This window comes from Gasterosteus aculeatus, chromosome 4, assembly GCF_964276395.1.
Source record: "Gasterosteus aculeatus chromosome 4, fGasAcu3.hap1.1, whole genome shotgun sequence".
Classification (NCBI taxonomy): Eukaryota; Metazoa; Chordata; class Actinopteri; order Perciformes; family Gasterosteidae; genus Gasterosteus; species Gasterosteus aculeatus.
This window is the reverse complement of record NC_135691.1, coordinates 2,425,494-2,445,959: the sequence shown is the minus strand read 5'-3', so window position 1 is coordinate 2,445,959 and position 20,466 is coordinate 2,425,494. Positions and strand designations below refer to the sequence as shown.

Below are 20,466 nucleotides of genomic sequence, written 5' to 3'. Positions count from 1 at the left end.
TTTGTCCCAGATGTGCGGAGCAGAAGAACTGAACGCTGCTTCTCCGTGACCTCAGAAGTGGAGCGATGTGACCCACTTTCTTTGTGAGGACTCGAGCGGCAGTGAAAATCCACTTTGAAAGAGTTAAAGTCAATAACTGCTTTGGAAATAAATCAAGTGGGAAGTACGGTCAACTTCTCAGAGACTTTTTGCAATAAATTGAAAAATCTTCTTCAAGTCATCGCGCGCGCCGTACGTTTCCTGGAATAATAACAGGGCCCTCGGTGACCTCGGGGCCCTTCCCTTCTCCTCTCTTACACTCCTGGCAGGTCCCCGTGTGCTTGGCTTCTCGTTCTCGGCCTGTCAGTGTACCGACGCACTGAATCATTTATCAAAGTTCTTCTCGGTCACTGTCAGGATCAGTCCCGCTGTCAGGAAAGATCGCACGTCACGAGCTTATACGACTTGTTTGTTATTACCATACTACACTTAATTAAGGGAAAGGATTTACAGATTGTTACTGTTCCCTTAAAGGATCACTGTGTGATATTTAGGGGGATTCATTAGCAGAAATGGGATGTAATATTAAATCCTCGTCATGTTTTTAGTTCCTTCATTCATCATTTTTCATTACTATCTTACTATCTATAAACGTCCATATTTTAATTGTCTCCAGTGAGATATTAATCACTTTCCATCATTAATTTGATGTTGAGAACATTACTGTTGCTTCAACAGATGACATTTTGTTGTATAAAGATAATAAATAATAAGTAAACTGTTTCTCCCGCAAAAGATCAACTCTGGGTTTGACTTTCTTGGATTTCAATGCAGAACCAATACAGCATCTTCACAAAGTGGTATCTCTACTTCTAATGAATGAAATGCCCTGAATACTTCTTCCACGATGGTAAACAATTGTTTTATATATAAAAATAAACCTGAGAGACAAACACTGACCAAAATAGTAGGATAAATAAATAGACAATAAAAAGAATGAATACATTTAACAAGCAGATGGGAGGCATAAATATGTTTATTTTCCAAATACCCCAAAACCCCATTGTAAATAATTATGACAATACACAAATCAATACAACAATTCAAAGGATAACATGTTTAAAACATATTTCCCCTTCAACATGTAATACGAGGCTGTAGATTTTATCTTGTCTTTTCTGCATGTGTGAGGACGTTATGTGAATACAAATGGCACACATCGTTCAGAGTTACAATGACTGAAAAATATACATTTCCACAGGAATCAGTAGTTCATTGAACAACGTATGTGTACAGTTTAAGATCCCAGTACAAATATCTGTGCTGTACAGCTCATTATAAAAGACGCGTAGTGGTGTGTACTGGTTGTTTGAGTCCCAGACCAGCTGGGAGGTTTTATTCTGCCCAAATTAAGCACATTCTTTGTTTACCGTGTTGGACATGTCTCATGCGTTACATTCAATATTTCTATAAAATACTTGTAGTGGAAGAAGCAACACACAAAACACTAAAGACCAAATGTAGACGGGATAAATGCTTTAAGGGATTGGACGGATGTAAAAATGTTCTCCGCGGCGAGTCGGTTGGATGAATTGCCATCAATACGAGATTAAGCTATCAGCAGGAAATGTACGCCGCAAATGCCAAAGCACTTTTGAAAAGAAGATTCTTCTGTAAAACCTCCCGTGGCCTGATAGTACAAGAAAAAGAAACATCACAGCACTCTTGGTTTTGTCTGTTCTTTCTTTTCTTCAACTCTTGACGCTTTAAATGCTTTAGCTGCACGTTATTGCTCGCCACACACTTTTCTTTGAAGGCCCCCCAGCGCGGATCCTGCACCAAGACTTTGAGAGCTACAGTAAACGCGCTGCAAGGTTCCACAATGCAGCGCCAGTGGTGGTGCTTTTCAATTTGATGCTATTTAGACGTATCATGGACGCCACAAGGAGCTACAAATACTCGTTTTACTGTTGCTCTTTGGAACATAATCACTCATCGCTGTGGTGTTTTGCAAGGCGTCAAGATAATTACTGGGGTCAAACCACAGTTAATGAAGTGCTTCAGCACTATTTGTACAGCGTGAAACAGAAGAATATTTGAAAGTGTCTTAAACACGGAGCTACTGTGAAATGGTTAATGGGAGTTGTACTCTGCTTTCGATAAAGAAGAAAATACTCCTCTGTGAGAAATGAAACCGAGCGCTGAAGGATGCGGGGAATAAAAGCCAAAGCGCGGGCAGGGCAACGCTCCCGCTTTGTGCTGACGGAGCTCTTTTGGAGGCCGATACGAAGTCTTCGTTAAAACAAGAGCTGCGGCGCCGCATGAGGGATTCCTGCGACGGCTTCATCCGTTGCCGCTTTGGCCGCTGCTGTGGCGAGACGTGCACGCGGCGGGATTTCTAATGAACACTGAGGACTTTTAAACACTGGCCACAAATCAAGCGCTGTGTCTTTCGGGGATAAATAAACTTGAATCGCAGTTAATCCGTTCCACTGACTGGGAATTGACCTCACGCCTCCGAGTTTGCTTGGCGTCGTTTCTGCGAACACACACTCGCTACGCGATGAGCGGCTTCTGAGGCTGCTGCGCGCCTGTGCTAATGTCACTGTTGGGAGTTTCCCCGCCTGGCCAGCGTGCCCGTCGCGTCCGGCGGCGGCGGCGGCCCCCCCGCGGCCAGGCCGAGGCTGTTCTCCTGGAGGGGCCACATTTCCTGCCAGGTGAGCGACGGGTGGTGAGCTGGGTGGCCGCTGAGCAGAGGCCTCTTCTGCCTGTAGTTAGCCCACACCTGCAGAATGGTCTCTTTGAAGGGCCGCGTGGTCAGGGTGTAAAGGATGGGGTTGAGGGCGCTGTTGATGGGCAGGATGAATATGACCACCCACGAGCTGATGGTGCCTGCCGAGGAAGAAAAGGAGCACAGAGGAAGAAGTGAAACTTATGTTGGCAGAATACAACATAAACCTGTTGATGTATACACATACGCAACGTACGCAGCTTTGCCCTTCATGAAGCAATAAATGCCCTTTAAAAGCACTTGACAAAACTTAGTGGGAATCCCCACTAGACCAGTTCTTCTCAACCACTGGTGCGTGGCAGAGCGCCATCTAGCGGTCGTATCTCGTGACCCCGGAGTGGCCCAAAAGTATCTAACGAACTCAAATTTCACCAGAACGTCGGATGAATTTGAAGATCATAAAAGAATGAAAAATGAGAAGAGTGTATAAAGACATGGTTATAAAAAAGAGTTATATGTTAGTTGTATCGTGAGATGAATTGCTAACAGGAAATCGATATTGGGGAAAGACGATTTGGAACATATCGATCGTACACCACCAGCCTTGAGGAATGGTGTACAAAATACCTAAAAGAAATTGAGTGAAGAATTAAAAACCTTGAGTTTGGGGATTTAAAAAGAGGTTCAGGAAGTAACCTTTGTTCTGGAAACCTAAAATCGTCGTAAGACTTTTTCTAACGTCTGCAATATAATACTGTTTATTTCCTAAACTGCACTGGTAATTGTATTTTTTAGCTTGTTTTACATTTTTCAATGTTCCTAATTGTTATTAAATGACCTTTTCTTTTACCTCGTGTTTTAATGGTTTTATATTAAGCACCTTGAATTGCCTTGTTGTTGGAATGTGCTTTACAAATAAACGTGACAATGAGGAGGGTAAAGTAACTGATTAGAGCAGACTTAACACACATTTAATACAGTTTTCTTTTCTTTGCCATGTTACGTTTTGTTCTCAATTATTTAGGGAGGTGGTCCCATTTAGTTTTTACAATTAGAAGTGAACCATGAATAAGAAAAGGTTGAGACGTCCTCTGCCAGACTGACTGAATAACAGAAAAGGAAACATTTCTAAGGCACACAGTTGGCGTTAAAATGTCCAAACATAAGTCTTAGTTAAGAGCAATGGATAACTTTTTCAAATATGTAGAACAACTTAAATAAGATCCTGGTAGATGCAAAAGCTGTATCTAAATATGTGACAAGAATACATTATATTAGAGCCAGAATTCCTAAGTAGGACACCAGCACTCTTCACGGCGGCTTCGGAAGCGTTTAGAAAATGATTTCCGTCAATTAGTTCCGAGGCTGCAGGTCTCGCTCTATCTCTCTCGCACACGCAGCGACGCCTGGGATCTCTTCTCCGGGTTGAATGAACCACCGGTAGTCGCTAATCGAGGCTTTTTTTGGCTTGTTTTCTTCCGGCGGCGTGACGAATCGGGGAAGGACACTTCGTGACAGACTAGAACACAATCGAGAAGCGAACGCGGGTTTCATCTCCATCGAAGGGTCCCCGTTTAACCCCCCCCCCCGGACCCGCTGTCCACACCACAACACAACTCGCAGTTTAGCCAACGTGGCAACAGTTGCTTTTAAAAACAGCAAACCTGCAGCCTGAGAGTTAAAAAACTGTACTTGCGATCGTGAAGTAAACCTTTCACCAACAATTCGATGGGAAACTACGAACTTCTCGGAGCCGGATTGTGAGCCTACTGATGCGTTGCAGTTCATAGTCAAAACCTGGAATCTAGTATTCCCTAAATAGTCGTAGCGCTTCTACTGTACCGGGAATCTCCACCTGCAGCAGAGACAGGATCTTGAGGATGAAAATGGGGATCCAGCAAAGGGAGTCGGTGATGACGATCGAGAAGAACCTTTTGGCGATGGTCACCTCTTTCTTGATGTGGTTGCTGTATTTAGTGGTCTGAGTCCCCGTTCTCTGGATGTTATAGAACATGCTTGCATAGGATAAGACGATGATGAGGAACGCCACCAAGTTCAGACCTGCAGACAGATGCGTGGTTAGTTCCTGGATTGTCACGGGATTTATTACAAAGCGCTTTCACAATAAATGAAAACAGTCCAGTGAACTAAATGCCCACCCAGGAAAATGACGATGGAGTAAACGTGGGCCCAGAGCGTCTCTGGCTGCTCCGAGTGCAGCGGGAAGCAAACTCCATTGGTCCCGTAGAAGTTACGAAACAGCCCCTTGCAGGCCAGCGGCAGAACGGCAATGATGAAGCCGAACAGCCATATACCCAAAAGGATGGTGACAGTTCGTCTCCATCCGGGCGTCAAGTAGCGGAAAGGGTAGACGATGCAGATGTACTTCTCCAGAGTGAGGTAAGTGAGGAGGAGGACGGACACCTCGGTGGACAGCATGGCCAAGGAGCCGATGACCTGACACTCACTGCTGTCCATCCAGGCCTGAGCGTGCCGGTTGTACTCGCCGCGGAACTTCAGATCATACGCGCCGATCATGAAGAGGTAGATTCCCATCAGCCCGTCCGCGCCTGCACGGAAGGACAGCCGTCATTGGGAGGTTGTCAATCAGATCTGTGTAAGTGTAACTTAACATCGAGGTGTGAGCCTTATTCCATCCGCTTTAACGCCACGTGTTCATTCACACACATCGGGCAGAGCGCTATGTTGGCTGAATAAATTTGAATACAAAATGGGAAAAAAGCCGGAGTTTCTCATAAAGCAGCGGTGCTCCTCAAAGAGAACTCACCTCACCCACATGAACCCATGCATAATAAAAGGGACTGAGGACACACCACTCGATGCTCACTTGAAGCTTCATACGTTGTGATTAATGCAGGAAGGAAGCAGCAAAGTGGGCAGAGAGCATCGTGCCTTTGTTGTCAAAGGAAAAAAAAAGACAAACTCATGCATTAAATCTAGAAGGCCTTTTATGTGTAGAACATACACTCTGGTCAGATTCATACATGACGGATGTGCATGGAGAGATTGCAACTGCACCTTCACACACAAATATGTTGTGTATTTATAAAAAGAAACATATTGTTGTGCGAATATTCACCTCCAAAGATATATAGCAACGAGGCAAATTCAACTACAATTATTCTATTCTCTATTGTATTTGGACCAATCTCAAACAAATCTTAAATAACAAAATGAATAGAAATGAGCATTATTAACATTTAGGAGGAGGATGATGAGATTCAGCCGAGGAAATGAATGAACCTCACCTAAAATGATGATGCGAATAAATATGATGTATAACCACACAAGTAACTCAGCAAAACACCTTGGATAATAGTTGTGGACATAGAATTATATATGGACATTTATGGATAAATGTGGACTAGGCAGTAATTACATGTGCATAATTACATGCCATCAAGGAATACAGCTTATGTAACGCTTAGTACAGCACGTCAAATGGAAATGCACATTTCTGCTTTCATGCATATGCAGTTTGCATTAAATATTCACAGATGTTTTAGCACAAGCCATGAGGCCCTACATTGAGTCTCCTACTCACAAATATCCAAACAATAGTACATAAATCCAGAGTACCAGATGTGGTTTTCTTTTACTTTGATCCTCCTTTACTTCTAATAATTCAAATGGTAAATACATTACCTCCTGAAAATCATTCCTTTCATATGCAAAGGTCACATATCAAAGGAGGTCAAATAACTCCAACGTATTGCTTTCATCATTTAATGTTTTTTCTCGCCGTGGAGCCATTTTCTAATTGATATTTAATGATATATCTATGACACATACATTCAGTAGACTGTCAAATGAAAAAAATCCCTGAATAAAGCCGACTTAACTCGGCACAAAGTTAGCATCTGTAGTTGTAAAATAAACTTTTCAGAAAATGAATGGATGGACAAAGAGAGGCAGAGAATAACGAGAACTGATGACTGTGTGAAATTAGTCTTCTGTGCTCTCAACCAAAACGTTATCTTTGTTTACGGCTTCTTTCTCCACTTGGTCCGTTGCTTTGATAACTAGATTAAAGCGACATTCAGACGCGTCATGCTTGCACACAGACACATCATCCTTTGTTGCTTACAGAGAAGAGCGCACATTTTGATTGTGTTTAATTACCTTCTGCTGTGTTTTGGATCTCAGCCACCGGAAATTAGAGCAGCGTGGAAAACAGTCCACAAAGTTCCCTAATGCACTTCATAAAGGTTGTTGTTTTAGGCAAGTTGAGCCCCAATAACAGATACCGAACAACGACTGCCCTCCTCTGCTGAGCTGTCAGCACGGATTTAGCAGGAAACCGATGTCGGCTGTAACACAGAAATAGTGCTTTGTATACTTGTAATTCTTTGATCGTAATTGCTTTGAACAGGATACGTCCATATATTTGTTGTCAGGACACGTAATTCTGATATGTTTTCCGCCTCTATGCTTTCTCTCTCTGTTCAGTTACTCGTGCAGTGGACAGATATTCCCTCTTGGGACTGATAACCATTCAGTCAATATACACCAGCTGCTTTTTAGGCCTGTTTTGATCCATTCAGTGACTTTGGCGGCTTTAAATCCCCTTCAACCGCATCCTCACTTAAATAAAAAACGTTGTGAATTCAATTTCCTCCTGTGACTCGTAATAACACTGCGGGAGCCATTCTGCATGTAAATCGGGAGCACGCAGGTCCAGTAGTGGAAGGGAAACGCATTACATGATTTTCACATGAGCAACTGCAGCCTATTAAGGTGCAAGATTGGGAGCATTCCGATGGCGAGCCAGCCTCACAGGAAGCGGGGGGTCGGGACGCCGTTATCAGCTCCGGCGACGCAGAGCAGCGGCTGCGAGATAACCAGCGGTGCACGCTCACACGCGGATGAAAGGGAATCCCTTTTTGAAACTTACAGCAGAGGGAAATGATGCACATGGCGTGGAGCTTGTTCTCCGACCGGACGTACGAGCGCATGCAGATGACGAAGACGTTGCCGAAGCAGGTGGTGGCGGAGACCACCCACACGAAGACCCTCAGCACGATGTTGGCCAGCAGGTCTTCGAAGGACGAGATGCCGTCCGTGTTGGGTTTGCAGCTGCGCACGTGAGGAGCGTAGCCGCAGTACTGGAACTTCTTGAAGTAGCTGGGATTGAGAAAAAACAGAGACAGAGAGAGTGTGAAGTTGAGCAGAGAGCAAGTGGTAAGAAGTAGGTACAAGTCCACGGTTTTGAGCTCTTATCCAGAAACAGCAACAGAAAACAAAAGAGAAAGGTCTGGCTGCTTTGGAGTGGAGATTTGATTCTTAATCAAACTGTGAATAGCTCGGGGCTTGAGGCCTGTACTCAATCAAAAAACCCTATTTGGATTGAAATTGCTTTTTTCTTTTAAGACGTATATGCCCGTTTCTTTGAGATGTCAGCGCAGGTGGCTTTCTTCCCGTCCACGGTGCTCACGACGATTTCAAGATGTTAAGACGCGCTAATGTTAAACTGCAGGTCGCCGCGGCCATCACAGATTATTATCTGGGGACAATGAAAATGAGTAAAACGCTTTGATTCAGACGGAAATATCTCTTCAGCTTTTGACCCACAGATTGACGTTGCCATCGACAGGGCCTCGTTTTAAGAAATGTAAAACCTGCACCACAACAACCTCATCGGTGGAATACCCGCAGTGTACCAGAAGAGCTGTTTCTGTAAAGGGAGGCTGCCTTTGGAAAAGATGAATACGTTTTTTTTTTTTTTTTTATTGCAAGGAGGAGCATAAAAGATTTCCCATTAACTTCCATTGTGTTGAACGAGAGGCTAACATTTCAGAGACAAAAGCAAATAGCCTGCATGACTGGACCGACTGCCGCCTCATTAAGATAAACCACGTGGATGGTAATATCTGGACCTTGTTTCTTCCTGCTGAGAATCCCTCTTCCTGCCCCCTGCCGTGTGATTAAACGTCCCATTAGCATCACCGCTTCTTCCCCAGAGTATTACTGCTTTCTCGCTCCCAACCCCCCCCCCACCTCCCCCCTAACCCCCCACCCAACCACCGCATGGGTTCCATGACTTTTTCGTGACAGAGGATGTTGCATCTGTACCAATTGTAAAGCCCCCCGGTGCAAATTTGTGCATTTTGTCGATAGGAAATACAGTGATTTAAACAATGCTGGAGCAAAACAGATTTTCTTGAACTTGAATTTAATTCGACAGAATAAAGAGCCTTTTATGATGATTTCTTCCACGCTGTTGCCCACTTTCCAGGACTTGCACGAGTGTCTCTACGGCTGCTTCCCCCCCCCTGAGAGAAGACGGATTTACACTAAACTTGACTCAATCATCCCACAGAAGCGTGAGAGTCTGGATAAGCCTCGCTCTGTGCTCAACACTGGAAATACACGTAAAAGGCCTCCAGCCAACGGGACCCAAAGACGGGGATTAACAGTACGAACATGGAGCACGACAATGGCATACTTACATATGAGTCAAGTACTGGAGGGGTTCAAACATCCTCCGCTGTATGTTTCCAATCTCAATCCCTTCTATGCTCCTAGAGAATGTAAAGACATATATTGATTGAATGGGAACACAAACAAAGATACATCTGAGTACATCTGAGCGCATGCATCCAAATGACAACAAAGAGCCATCATTCAGCCAATGGTGTGACCCTGAAAACAAAGAATAATTACCATTTGTTTGATGGAAAATGCACAAACTTCACTCAGCAACTTAAGACGTTATACACGCAGGCCTGACCAACAGAACCTAAGCACATGCATTCACCAAGCGACGCCAGGCGCTTTGAATTAGCCGGAGTGGGACAGCATATACTTACAATGACTTGAGTTTATGCAACTTGTCAAAGTGGTTCACTTGGAGCTCCACGATGGGGTTGTATGATATGTTTCTAGAAGAAACCCTCAATTAGATGACATGGAATTACATTACATTTCTTCTGCACATCTGGAAGATGTGTCCTCTTATTATTCCTAGAATAATCTCTATTCCTGAGATTCCTACAGCTTTATGTTATTATCCTAAATAGTCACTCATGTATTACCAAACAGTAGATACATCAATGCAAACACAAGATCCGACTGCTCAGGAACCCTTGGTGGGGAAATCGGTGCTAACTATTAATCGGATAGCACCGCCCGTATACATTCATGCTCATCACGGGGGAATTGTGTAAACGTTACTCACAGTTGGAGCAAATCCCCCAGTAAGACAAAGAGATTGGGAGGGATAGCCACCAGTCTGTTGCTGGATAGATCCCTATGAGACCACAAAAACAAAAAACACACACTAAGGCTGCGTTTCCAACAGATGTCCACTGATCTTAGAAAAGAATACAACGGTCGGAAACACTGAAATACTGTTTTGTCTTTGTCGAATGTTGTCAAATGATCAGATGTGCTTCTTACGTCCCTGCATCCGCCACAGATTTCACAGCATTTGCGTTATTAATTTACACAAGTGTAACAAAACCATTTAATGGAGAAGATTATCAACTCCAAACTTAACAGCCAGCAGAATTCAGTCGGTGGACAGAAGCACATTTATTGGAAACCCAACCTGTTTGAGAAACCTTCTCAGGGCGTCAGTGGTTGGAAGTCACTGCATCTTAAGGTTCACGTTCCAAACATAGACCACGGGTCGGACATAAAGAATGAATTAGGTCACTCTGAAGGCCTCGAAACTTTTCCCCCTCCACGCTGCACTAACCGTGCTGACGCACATCCTCAGCATGACTCACATTCAAGTTGCATCACGTCAGCTTCTTCATAGACATACTCCTGATATTAGTGCTTTTCTTTGTGCAACGGAAGCAAAATGAACTCACAATTCTCCGAGCTTTTGTAGGATTGAAAAAGCCTGCTCGTGTATATGGCTGATCCTGTTCTGCTGTAAGACCCTGAAGAAGAGCAACACATACAATGCCATCACATACTTATTCACAACGGAGCACTGGTTCCGTTCATACGCTCACACGTCAAACACGCGTTGAAATGGATTCAGTTCTGTAAATACTTACAGGACTGTCAGCATACTGCAGGAGCAGAATGAGACGTTTCCAATGGTTTCAATTAGATTCGCCTCCAAATCGCTGAAAGTTATGAAACGCGCACAGACAGGAAGAATCAAACAGAAGGGTTCAAACCAGGCGTCAGCGTTGCTTGCGGGCTTGCTACTTACAGCCAGTTCAAAATGGGCATTTCCCGACAGATGTCATCCAGCTTGGCTAACGAGTTGTTCATCATGACCCTGTCAATCAGCGAGAGGCAGCGTGACGACGTGCAGGCGTCACGTAGAAGCACAAAAGTGTCACAGAGAAACTCACAGTAAGACCAGCGAGTCCAGTCCGGAGAACGTCAGGGGGGATATTTTTTGGATGTTGTTATTTTCTAGGATCCTACAACAAGTAAGAGGGTAGACGTAATACACATTAGGTTAAGTTTTGCTTTTGTGTTTGACAAATTATTATTTACAGAAATATTATGCATGCAGCTTTTTATATGTTCATTATCTTGTGGTGAAAAATAAACATACAACCACTCCAGCTTGTGCAGGTCCTGGAAGACCCCCGGCATGAGGACAGTTATCTTGTTGAAGCTCAGATATCTAAGAGAGGACGGACCAGTTGGGTTTGCTAATCATGTTGCTGCTTTGGTTTTATTGAATAAGTCCCACAAAGTGTCGTAATTACATACTAATGTTCATACTTACTCCTTAAATATACGTGAATAAAGAGGGTCTGCATTGTTACCGGAAGTTCATTTTTCTACAAGCGACATTTCAAGCGAATGCTCTTCTACACACAGACACAGATACGTCATCTTTAAACACACTTTCCAGTCACACGATAATTCTGAGGAACCACACAAAACGCAACATGTTAAGAGAAGCACATACTAGCTGCATACATATGAAACTACGTGTATGTGGATAGAATTACATAGAGGCGCCGTATGTGACGGAGGACGTCCCAAAAACATACAGGAGCTTTTCTAAAAGAAAAGACCACGTTGCAGTGGGATGAACACGGGCGACGCATTCATCTCGATCTTTTACACACAAAGCGAGGACGGTTTCTCTAAAACCAGACGGGTTTCCTCCTCTTGCAGTTGCGTGTTTCAGCAGAACATGGGTCGTCTTAGAGCGGGCGGACCCCCCCCCCCAAGTAACCTCTACTACCCGAGATATCTCACCCGTCAATATCTCTGAGCCTCCTTATCCCACAATGCAACCAGGTCATTCGCAGTTCTGATGGGGCTTTTCAGGGAAAATGTGCATCTCCCCCCCTGGTCGGCCTCAGAAAACTGGGCCACAGAGAGAGGTGGGAGGGGGGGGGGGTGATAGGGGATAGCGGAGGCTGACAACATGTTTCAAACTGAATATCAGAGCAGAAATAAATCAAAGGATGAAGCTGCCGTCACGCTGGGGGAGGGGGGGGGGGGGGCACCAAGGAGAGTTTAACCATCCGCTGAGGCCGCGCTGAGCGGCGGGTCACACGGGTCGAACCCCACCAGCAACAAGGACTATTCTCCCCCCAAAAGGAACACAGCAGGCGGAAAATCCACTAATATACAGCGCGGGAAATAAGGAGTCGGTTGGCGTGGCGACGAAGCAGCGTTGACATTCTCTGTTCTGTGGTGGTGTAAGTGGACACATGCATGACACATGCATGACACATGCATGACACATGCATGACACATGCATGACACAATGTCTAACTAAGTACGAAGTGAGAACGGGATGCCGGCGATTGTGCGGCGTGATTGCAACACCATCAGCAGACTGAACCAACTGATTTCTTCGTGTGATTTTATCGTGATTATTACCGCGGCATTAAAACCTCCAGGGTCGTTCTCGACAACTCGTTCAGTGGTTTTTGTCTACAGATATTTCAAACGAACTCCGTGAAGGTTCATGCAACATGACCACGTTAAAACATTTCTTTTTACAACAATATGAGATATGAGAAAAACAGTAAACAACGACAACGTGGAAACGACTGATTAGACGACAAGTCTAACAAGAGACATAAAAACAAGTACACAAAATATCGTTAAGAACAGCATGTGATACAATTGTTGACGTCATCAAATGTGTCATTTAATGAGTACAAAAGGCTGTAGAAAGCGTACGGTACCATGTAATACTGCCACGTGACTCTGCATGAGACAAAAGAGCGCACTTACAGTCTCGTTAGGTTAAAGAGCCCTCGGAATGCGTCAGGACTCACGTCCCGAATTCTGTTGTACTGAAGATATCTAGATCAACAAAAAGCACACAACAGTTTGTGAGTCCTCTGAATTCCAAATGAAAAGGAAGAAAAAGGACATTAAATAACCATTGAACCTGTTGGTTTAAGTAAAGACACACCCACACAGAGCTTAGAAAGGGTCATTTTGAGTGAGAAATGTATTTAACACAAAGAGATAATTGAATCCTAATTGAGAGATGAATTTCTATCTGACATCGGACGGTCGCGGTCGCCACAGCGACTTGCTCAAAGCGCACGCCAGGAGCTTCCCTCGCAGCTGCTATTTGTGTATTTGTGTGCTTGCATATATCCGGTAGAGTTATTTAATCTGCTGAAATATTCTGAGCAGCGACGGAATGCCCGACAAGCCGGAGGGACGCCGATGCTTCCCGGCGGGGGAGCGGCCTTATTTTCCTGCGGCCACAGCGGGCGCCACTGTGTGCGCGGTTTGATAAACGGCGCGAGTTGGAGGAGGAGGAGGAGGAGGAGGAGGAGGAGAGAGAGAGATCGCTTCGGTCACGGCTCCCACCGGCCTCACTGGCTTTATACGCTTTGAAGTAGTGGAACTCGTTTGCTGTCACTCGGCCATCATCTCGGCTCCTCTAAAGAAGGCTTTATGCTGTTCATTATATGTCAGACTGTATACAGAACAAGAATCATGGAGTGTATATATATATATATATATATATATATATATATATATATATATATATATATATATATATATATACATATATGTGTATATATATATATATATATACACATATATGTGTATATATATATATGCAATCAGTGCACTCACAGTTTTTGTAGGCTCTGGTACTTGAAGAATGTGTTTGCTTTCAGTTTCTGAAGATGGTTCCTTTGCAGTGACCTGAAGGGTGGAAATAGGCTCAAGTTTAGGATACATAATAAGGTTTATATATAATGAGGTTTATTAAGGTTTTAAACATGCTTTAGTTAAATGTGAACAGCTGATCGGCCCCAGTCCTTCTGATTTTCAAGGTTATAACTCACACATGTCTGTTTGGATGGTTGAAGTGTCTAATTAAAGGGGCTTGTGAGTCTGGTGGATCACTATTCACTACTAAGAATATCTCTACTCTTAACAGCTTCAAAAAGACACAAAGACGGGTTGTTATTCTAATTTTCTATGTTTACTTTCTTTTTTACATTAAAGCATGTAAACATTTTCTAGCCGCAAATAGAAAGTGAGCATAATATGTCTCCATAAGCCTCTTTGAATAAAACGGTTAAATAGTTAGCCAGATATAAATCAATTCACAGCTTGAAACCACACAGCAAAGAAATAAAAAATAACTGAATTAATGAATTGTCCTGTGTTTTATTTTTAAGTCTATAAATATGTCCTCTAGGTGTTCTTAATCCATTTGATCATCTTAATGTGACTCAGCTGATGAACCAGTCGGTTTATCTGTTGATCGGAGAGCTTTTAACGGATTAGAGGCTGACTGAGGGCTCAACCCGTTCCAACACCTGGAAGAGGAACAGCCTAAGATGAAGTCTTCTCCTCGGGCTCAGCGTTCCCTCACGTTGGATTTCTTGACGGACGACGGTGGTGCATTTCGGTGGCGTTACTCCCCACAGGAGGCCTTGTAAACAAACAATGTGCTTTCCTGCTGAATAACCTCAGAGGCCTTTTTAAAGTCCTTCACCCGTAACATGCTTTTACATCAAGAGGTTCTTTTAGATTTCAAGCTTTTTATTAATAGGCTTGGGAATATTTATTGGAAAAAAACGTTTTCTGAAAAAACAAAATCTACAAATGAATCGTGAATGAAAACAGGTAGTCGCTGCATTTATGCGCACAACCGCCGTCGTGAGTGAGAGTAAAATGTCTCTGTGGTATTTCTCCTAAATTAAGCTGATTCTCTAGCTTATTTTAGGAGAAATACCACAGAGACATTTTACTCTCAATGAGTCCTACTAATGAAAGACAACAGGGGCAAACTTCTGATTCAAAATAACTAATTTGCATAAAACAACCGAATAACTGAATATCTCTGATAACAAACTGGGCCTGTAGGCCGAAGCGTTTCTGCAGATATTTAACTGTCTGGGAGCATAACTAAACAAAAAAATACTTTCTGTTCTCTATTTTATTCAATAGAATATAATACATTTTGTGCTTTTTTCCTCTTATCTTTAAACGGTGCTTTAGCCTCAGTGATCACTCCACTTTACAACAATACTCAGCGTTCACTCATTCACTACCACTAAAATATATATATATATCTTTACATAATAAAAATGTCAAAAAGGTCAAGGGGGTCACGCCTGCACACAATGTAACGGCCACTGGACCCAAAGTGGTGCATTCGCTGGTGGACGCGTCCGTTGGGACGAGGGAGACGCTGTTGCTTTGGAAACAAATACACACACAGATTAGCAGCCGCTGGTGGGAGCGTGAACCCCGCGCTCCTTCGTTCGAAAAACAACACGTGGACGCCAAACGTCCGTCGCTTTGGGCCAGCTGCGCGCTGAACTCAACGGGAGAAACCGGCTGCGGGGACAGCGAGGAGCGCAAAATAGATTCAGTGCCAACGACAAAGCAGACGCCTTGTAAGAGACGATACGGACGGGCCAACCTGCCTGCTAATTAACCACAGAGTCGCACGTCCTTGTCTATGTGTTGAAAATAAAAAAAAACGTCAGTGGAATCTTGAAGTATAAACTTTTGAAGGACGACGCTCCAGAGCGTGTGCAGCTGGCCCTCATGAGACATACCTTAGTCATCGGGCCGCTGCCTCGGTCGCCATCACCCGAGATCCATCTGTAGACGCGACTTCCGGCTGGTACGTCGCATTTACAGGTGAATCTCGGGACGGATTGAGCAGTAAGACACCGCGTGAAAGAATGCGAGGTCGACTCACATCATGGTGACATTCATCGGCACCAGCGGGATGTCCACAAGGTGAGCGCCGTCACAGTCCAGCTCCAGGTCTCTGCACTGGCACAGCTCAGGAATCACACCCAGCACTGGAGAGACGGAGGTGGGGGGGGGGGGGGGGATGAGACATCAGAGGACACTTCAGTCAACCGGCCGCGTGCTGCCAAAGACTTCATCCGTTTGGCTGCATGCCAACCCCGGAAAATCAAACTTGGTTTCTCAATGCTGCATATTGAATATTCCTGATTCGAGCCAGCTTTGATTATCTTTCATTACCATGGAGAAGATGCGATTATCTCATCAGGCATTTCCAAATGCGATATATGCAAATCATTTCATCTCACCTCTGTGTTTCCTTTGATACTTGTTACTAGATAAATATATTTAAGATCTGCGTAACCTGAGCGGGTCCCAACAAGCGGAAAGGTTCAGATACATTTTGACGGATGAACCTTGGTTGAATAAAACACAATATTGCAAACTCTTTGCTCCGGCTAAGCCTAGCCTCAAAAATAACCAATTTGCACTCCATTAAAACAGCTAAAACTGCGTTAACAATGAGGGAGCTGCAGGACACAACAAATCACACATTAACCAGCCGTTCAGAAAGTCAAGATGCTATTTATTTTATTATTAACTACATTAAATGCGTAAAAGACTGACTGTAGAACGGGTCTTTGTAATGGCTTTTTAGTGAGTGTGATGAATACCTATAATATTGCAAATCGAGGGACTGACTTTGCATTCATTGGTTTTAAAATGAGCAAGCATTGGCTGTCAAAATGGGAATCATTCGTGCTCAACAAAAACTACCGCACAACAACAGACATGATTAAGAGAGGCCGCGCAATTTACAGACCCAACTCTTTTATTGACTTCTTTTTAAATAAGATTTTCATGCCTCCAATGTAACATTTCACGCATACACACACACACACGTATGCCTATTCATTCTCATATCCCCCGCCTTTAACTCCACACATTGGCGAGAAAGTAAGCCTTAATTCACCTTAATTAAACAGTCAATTAACTTTTAATGGATGAAAGAAAACTAAATATTTGTTAAACTCAAATTGTCTGAAGCTTATCAGTAGCATTAATAAAGGTAGTTTATTTACGTATACTCTTCATCTGAACCTCCACGATGTGGGAATGACCCCGCTTCACCCTGAAGCTGCACCCATCACATCCCCACAAAGGAAAACCCATTATGACATCATCTTTCACCATCAACCAGCGTGCCGTTGTGCACCGCTTCTCAACAGCAGCCGGTGGTAAAAGCCGCGCTGCTTTCACGCTCGCACACGGGTTCCTTTCAAAGAAAACAGATCTATAAACCAGCAGTGGGCGCGACAAAGAGAAACAAGACTATCGAGGCCATTAATATCGCTGCCGAAGCGATGGCGGCTCAAATGATTTTCAGTTGAAACATGGGTAGATGCCGTATAGAGAATACCAGTACTTACAGCAGACGTTGGACCTGGTCCCCGCGTTGTAGCTGGGCATTCCAAAATACTTGTCGAAAAGATGGGGCCACCCGTTATTATCTCCTGGGAAAAGAGTACCGGACAAAGGCAGCGATTACAAGCCAGCATTTCTCCTTTAAAACCATGTTTGAGGTAGTTCAGTTCCCTCCGACCTTTGTGACAGAATGACCTCGGCCTGTGTAGTGGAAACCATTGCTGTACATCAAAAGGTTAACTCACGATTCCCCAACGTTCCAGAGCCCCAAGACCAAGACAGCAGTGGATGACAAACGTAGTTGGTTCCTTTGTTAACAAAACCGATGTTTAAATATCAGGAGTTGATCAGGCGGCCTTAAAGCTAAAGGTTGTTTAACTGACATTTCCTGGGGTATATTTCCCCAGGTGGCTTCCCCCCCTAATGGCCCTGTCACGATTAGACAGGGCAATTAGAAAAAAAGGCAATAACAGTAATAGTGATGCAGTAGATGTCAGATCTTAAGAATGAAGAAAAAAATGAATCTTCCAACAGCTAAAAACGGAGAAGTTATGTATGATATTATCAACTCAAAGTGATTTCCATTATTTAGCCATTTATTTCCTCAATGATCGTGAGAGGAGCCAGGCTTCTCTTTTTCATGTTGATACTATTAGATACAATACGTCACTTTTAATAACTGTGTGCAATGTCTTCTGGGAAAAATAGCTGGTGGAAGTTAATGTTTAAGCAACATGCAGTGACTTTAAAACTGGCCAAACCTGAAATATTGCTCATAGCTTGGATAAAGAGGAGTTTTCCTTGAGTAACACTCCATATCTTTTGTAAGGATGAATAATTCCTTATTGAATATGTGCAACGATTTCATCACAGCTGCCCTGAGTCCTCCATTGATTCGGAGCGGTTATATAAACCCTTCAGATTCAGTACCAATGGTGAAATTCAAAGAAATCACCCAATGAATCATGTGAAGTAACGAGGCTGCATTGATTTCACCTCACAGACCCAACAGGTGATGGAGACTCCACATGATCCGCATACCAACTGTGCCCAGGTGGCGACGTTCACAAGCTCCGCCTTTAATAGCGGCGAGAGGGTTGAAATGAAGATCAAGTGGATTCAATTATTTGAGCGAGGAGTAAAAAGTAGTAGTAGCAGTAGTCAGGGACGGCCTTTAAAATCATTATTGTCTGTCTGGCAGCTTATAGCAGGCTAACTTGTATCGCTAATACAACGGCGCCTGAAGTGGATTGGACATACAATGAGGAACAATTACGCCTTGAAGCATCTTTGAAGCAAGCCTACTCATTTATTTTTGGAAACCTGGTTAACTTTCTGACTAAGCCTTGTTTTAGGTCAAAGTGCAAAGAGGTGATGTTGCAAAGTCTTTTGTCACAAAGCAAAGTATCAGAAACTGAGAAGATCACTAAAGTCATTACAACTCATCCTATTGATATTGAGCACATGGCCCATCTCAAGTCAAATAAAGGACAAGAAGAAGAACACGGCTGTGGACCATCCCAGTTTCCAAAAATGAAAGGCATTTCCCATTTGGTAAGATGTTTAGGCCTGGCTGGTATTACAGGGTATTTAGAAACCCCAAATGTAGTTAGTCAATAGACGTCTAAATACAGAGGCATCGAGTGCACAAAAGGTTGAGTCAGAAGGATAAATCTCGTAGAGACCTGAACCGAGTTGCCGTGCTTCGTTGGCCTTAAGGTAGATCGGCTATTCTTATTCTCGTGACGAGCACGTCTTCCATTCTGCTCAGCAAAGTAGGTCAGCGCCGTGTGCGATTTATAGTGCGCTTGCTTGTTCCTCAGGACACACACCTCGTGTTTGGTGGTACATGTTGTGTATTAACAACTAGAAACCAAGCTGTTTTGAATGAATCAGCAGGGTGCATATTCATTTAATATTGGGCTTTGAGTTTGGATCTCAGTGGAAAAACTGCAGATTATCAAAGTTAACATAATATTTCCACACATATACAAGAATACCAACATTTTTCTCTTCTAGAAGCACCTTAATTGGGTTGATATTCTTAATTTAAATGTCTTAATGAATTGTGGTTTGGATTCCCATGATCGTGTAATTTATCACTTAAAACGTACCTCATTAATGGGAAACACATACACGTACTCATACACATGAGTTAAGTTCGGTTATGAATAAATGACGTAACTTAAACAACATCAAATAAATGCGGAAAAAAACATTAATCCCAACAATGTTGAAATTGCATCATCGTTACGTGGGTGACAGTTATTGCACATTAAACGACCTACTTTCAATATTAATATAATATAATTAGTGAGCAGCAGAACATTAAAAATAGGCCGGAGGTCACTGACAGACTCACTGCAGCGTCGATGCGAATCCCACAGCCCAGTATTTATGAATCAGCTCCCCCATCAGCCAAAATTAAAATGAAAAAATCACAGCGCTCAGTTCTTTCCTTTTTGAGAGCAGGATCCTCAGATGAGCTCGGAAGTGATCGAGAAGATGATCCCCTCGTCCAGCCTTCCTTCTTCCCTCCGGGATGAGCTGGTTTTTAATCTCGCAGGTTTTAATAATGTTGTCACGGCTAATTGGACTCCTGATAACGCGTTTGAAGCACACCTCCCGTTGAATACGAGTTCTGGGTTGATCATGTGATAATGGTTCCGTGGACTTGGTATTGACTTGGTGTGATTGGTGTCGGCATTAATCTGTTAACTCTGCGTGTCGACTCTAAAGTTTACTCCGCGAGAGCTACGGCGGGAGTCGCTATGACGAATGGATCCCTTTGCTTCGTGAAAAAGCTGCATCCAAAGGTCATTTTTATGGATTCTGTTTGACTCGTTCCGACGGATGCAGCTTTGTTATTTAGTCCAAAAAACAACAACACTTTTTTTTCCCCTTTTTTTCTGATGCAACCCAAAGCAGCACCGACACAAAAGGCAGCCAGTGTTTTATATAAAGATGAAACGGTATCACAGGAGACATAAATAGTTCCAGACAACGTATGAAAAAGGTGATGAAATGCGTCGTGTTGATACATCACTCGTGGATAAACAAACATAGGAAAACGATTAAGTCTGCTCTAAATGCAGTCGCCTTTACACAACATTCAATCATTG

General features: G+C 43.4%; 1 protein-coding gene across 1 annotated transcript in view; it reads right to left on the bottom strand.

The window, feature by feature from the left end:
• Positions 1-999: 999 nt before the first annotated feature.
• rxfp1 (relaxin family peptide receptor 1) overlaps positions 1,000-20,466 on the bottom strand; it is a 33,003-nt gene continuing 13,536 nt past the window's right edge. Inside the window, exons 3-18 of the mRNA XM_040174857.2 lie at positions 17,350-17,433; positions 15,867-15,972; positions 13,775-13,846; positions 12,908-12,979; positions 11,256-11,327; positions 11,047-11,118; positions 10,902-10,970; positions 10,741-10,812; positions 10,549-10,620; positions 9,909-9,980; positions 9,541-9,612; positions 9,181-9,252; positions 7,626-7,855; positions 4,870-5,280; positions 4,553-4,771; positions 1,000-2,871 (exon numbers count right to left, since the gene is read on the bottom strand). Coding sequence (XP_040030791.2) covers positions 2,582-2,871; positions 4,553-4,771; positions 4,870-5,280; positions 7,626-7,855; positions 9,181-9,252; positions 9,541-9,612; positions 9,909-9,980; positions 10,549-10,620; positions 10,741-10,812; positions 10,902-10,970; positions 11,047-11,118; positions 11,256-11,327; positions 12,908-12,979; positions 13,775-13,846; positions 15,867-15,972; positions 17,350-17,433 — 2,057 coding nt within the window. The 3' untranslated portion in view covers positions 1,000-2,581. The remainder of the gene's footprint in view (positions 2,872-4,552; positions 4,772-4,869; positions 5,281-7,625; positions 7,856-9,180; positions 9,253-9,540; positions 9,613-9,908; positions 9,981-10,548; positions 10,621-10,740; positions 10,813-10,901; positions 10,971-11,046; positions 11,119-11,255; positions 11,328-12,907; positions 12,980-13,774; positions 13,847-15,866; positions 15,973-17,349; positions 17,434-20,466) is intronic.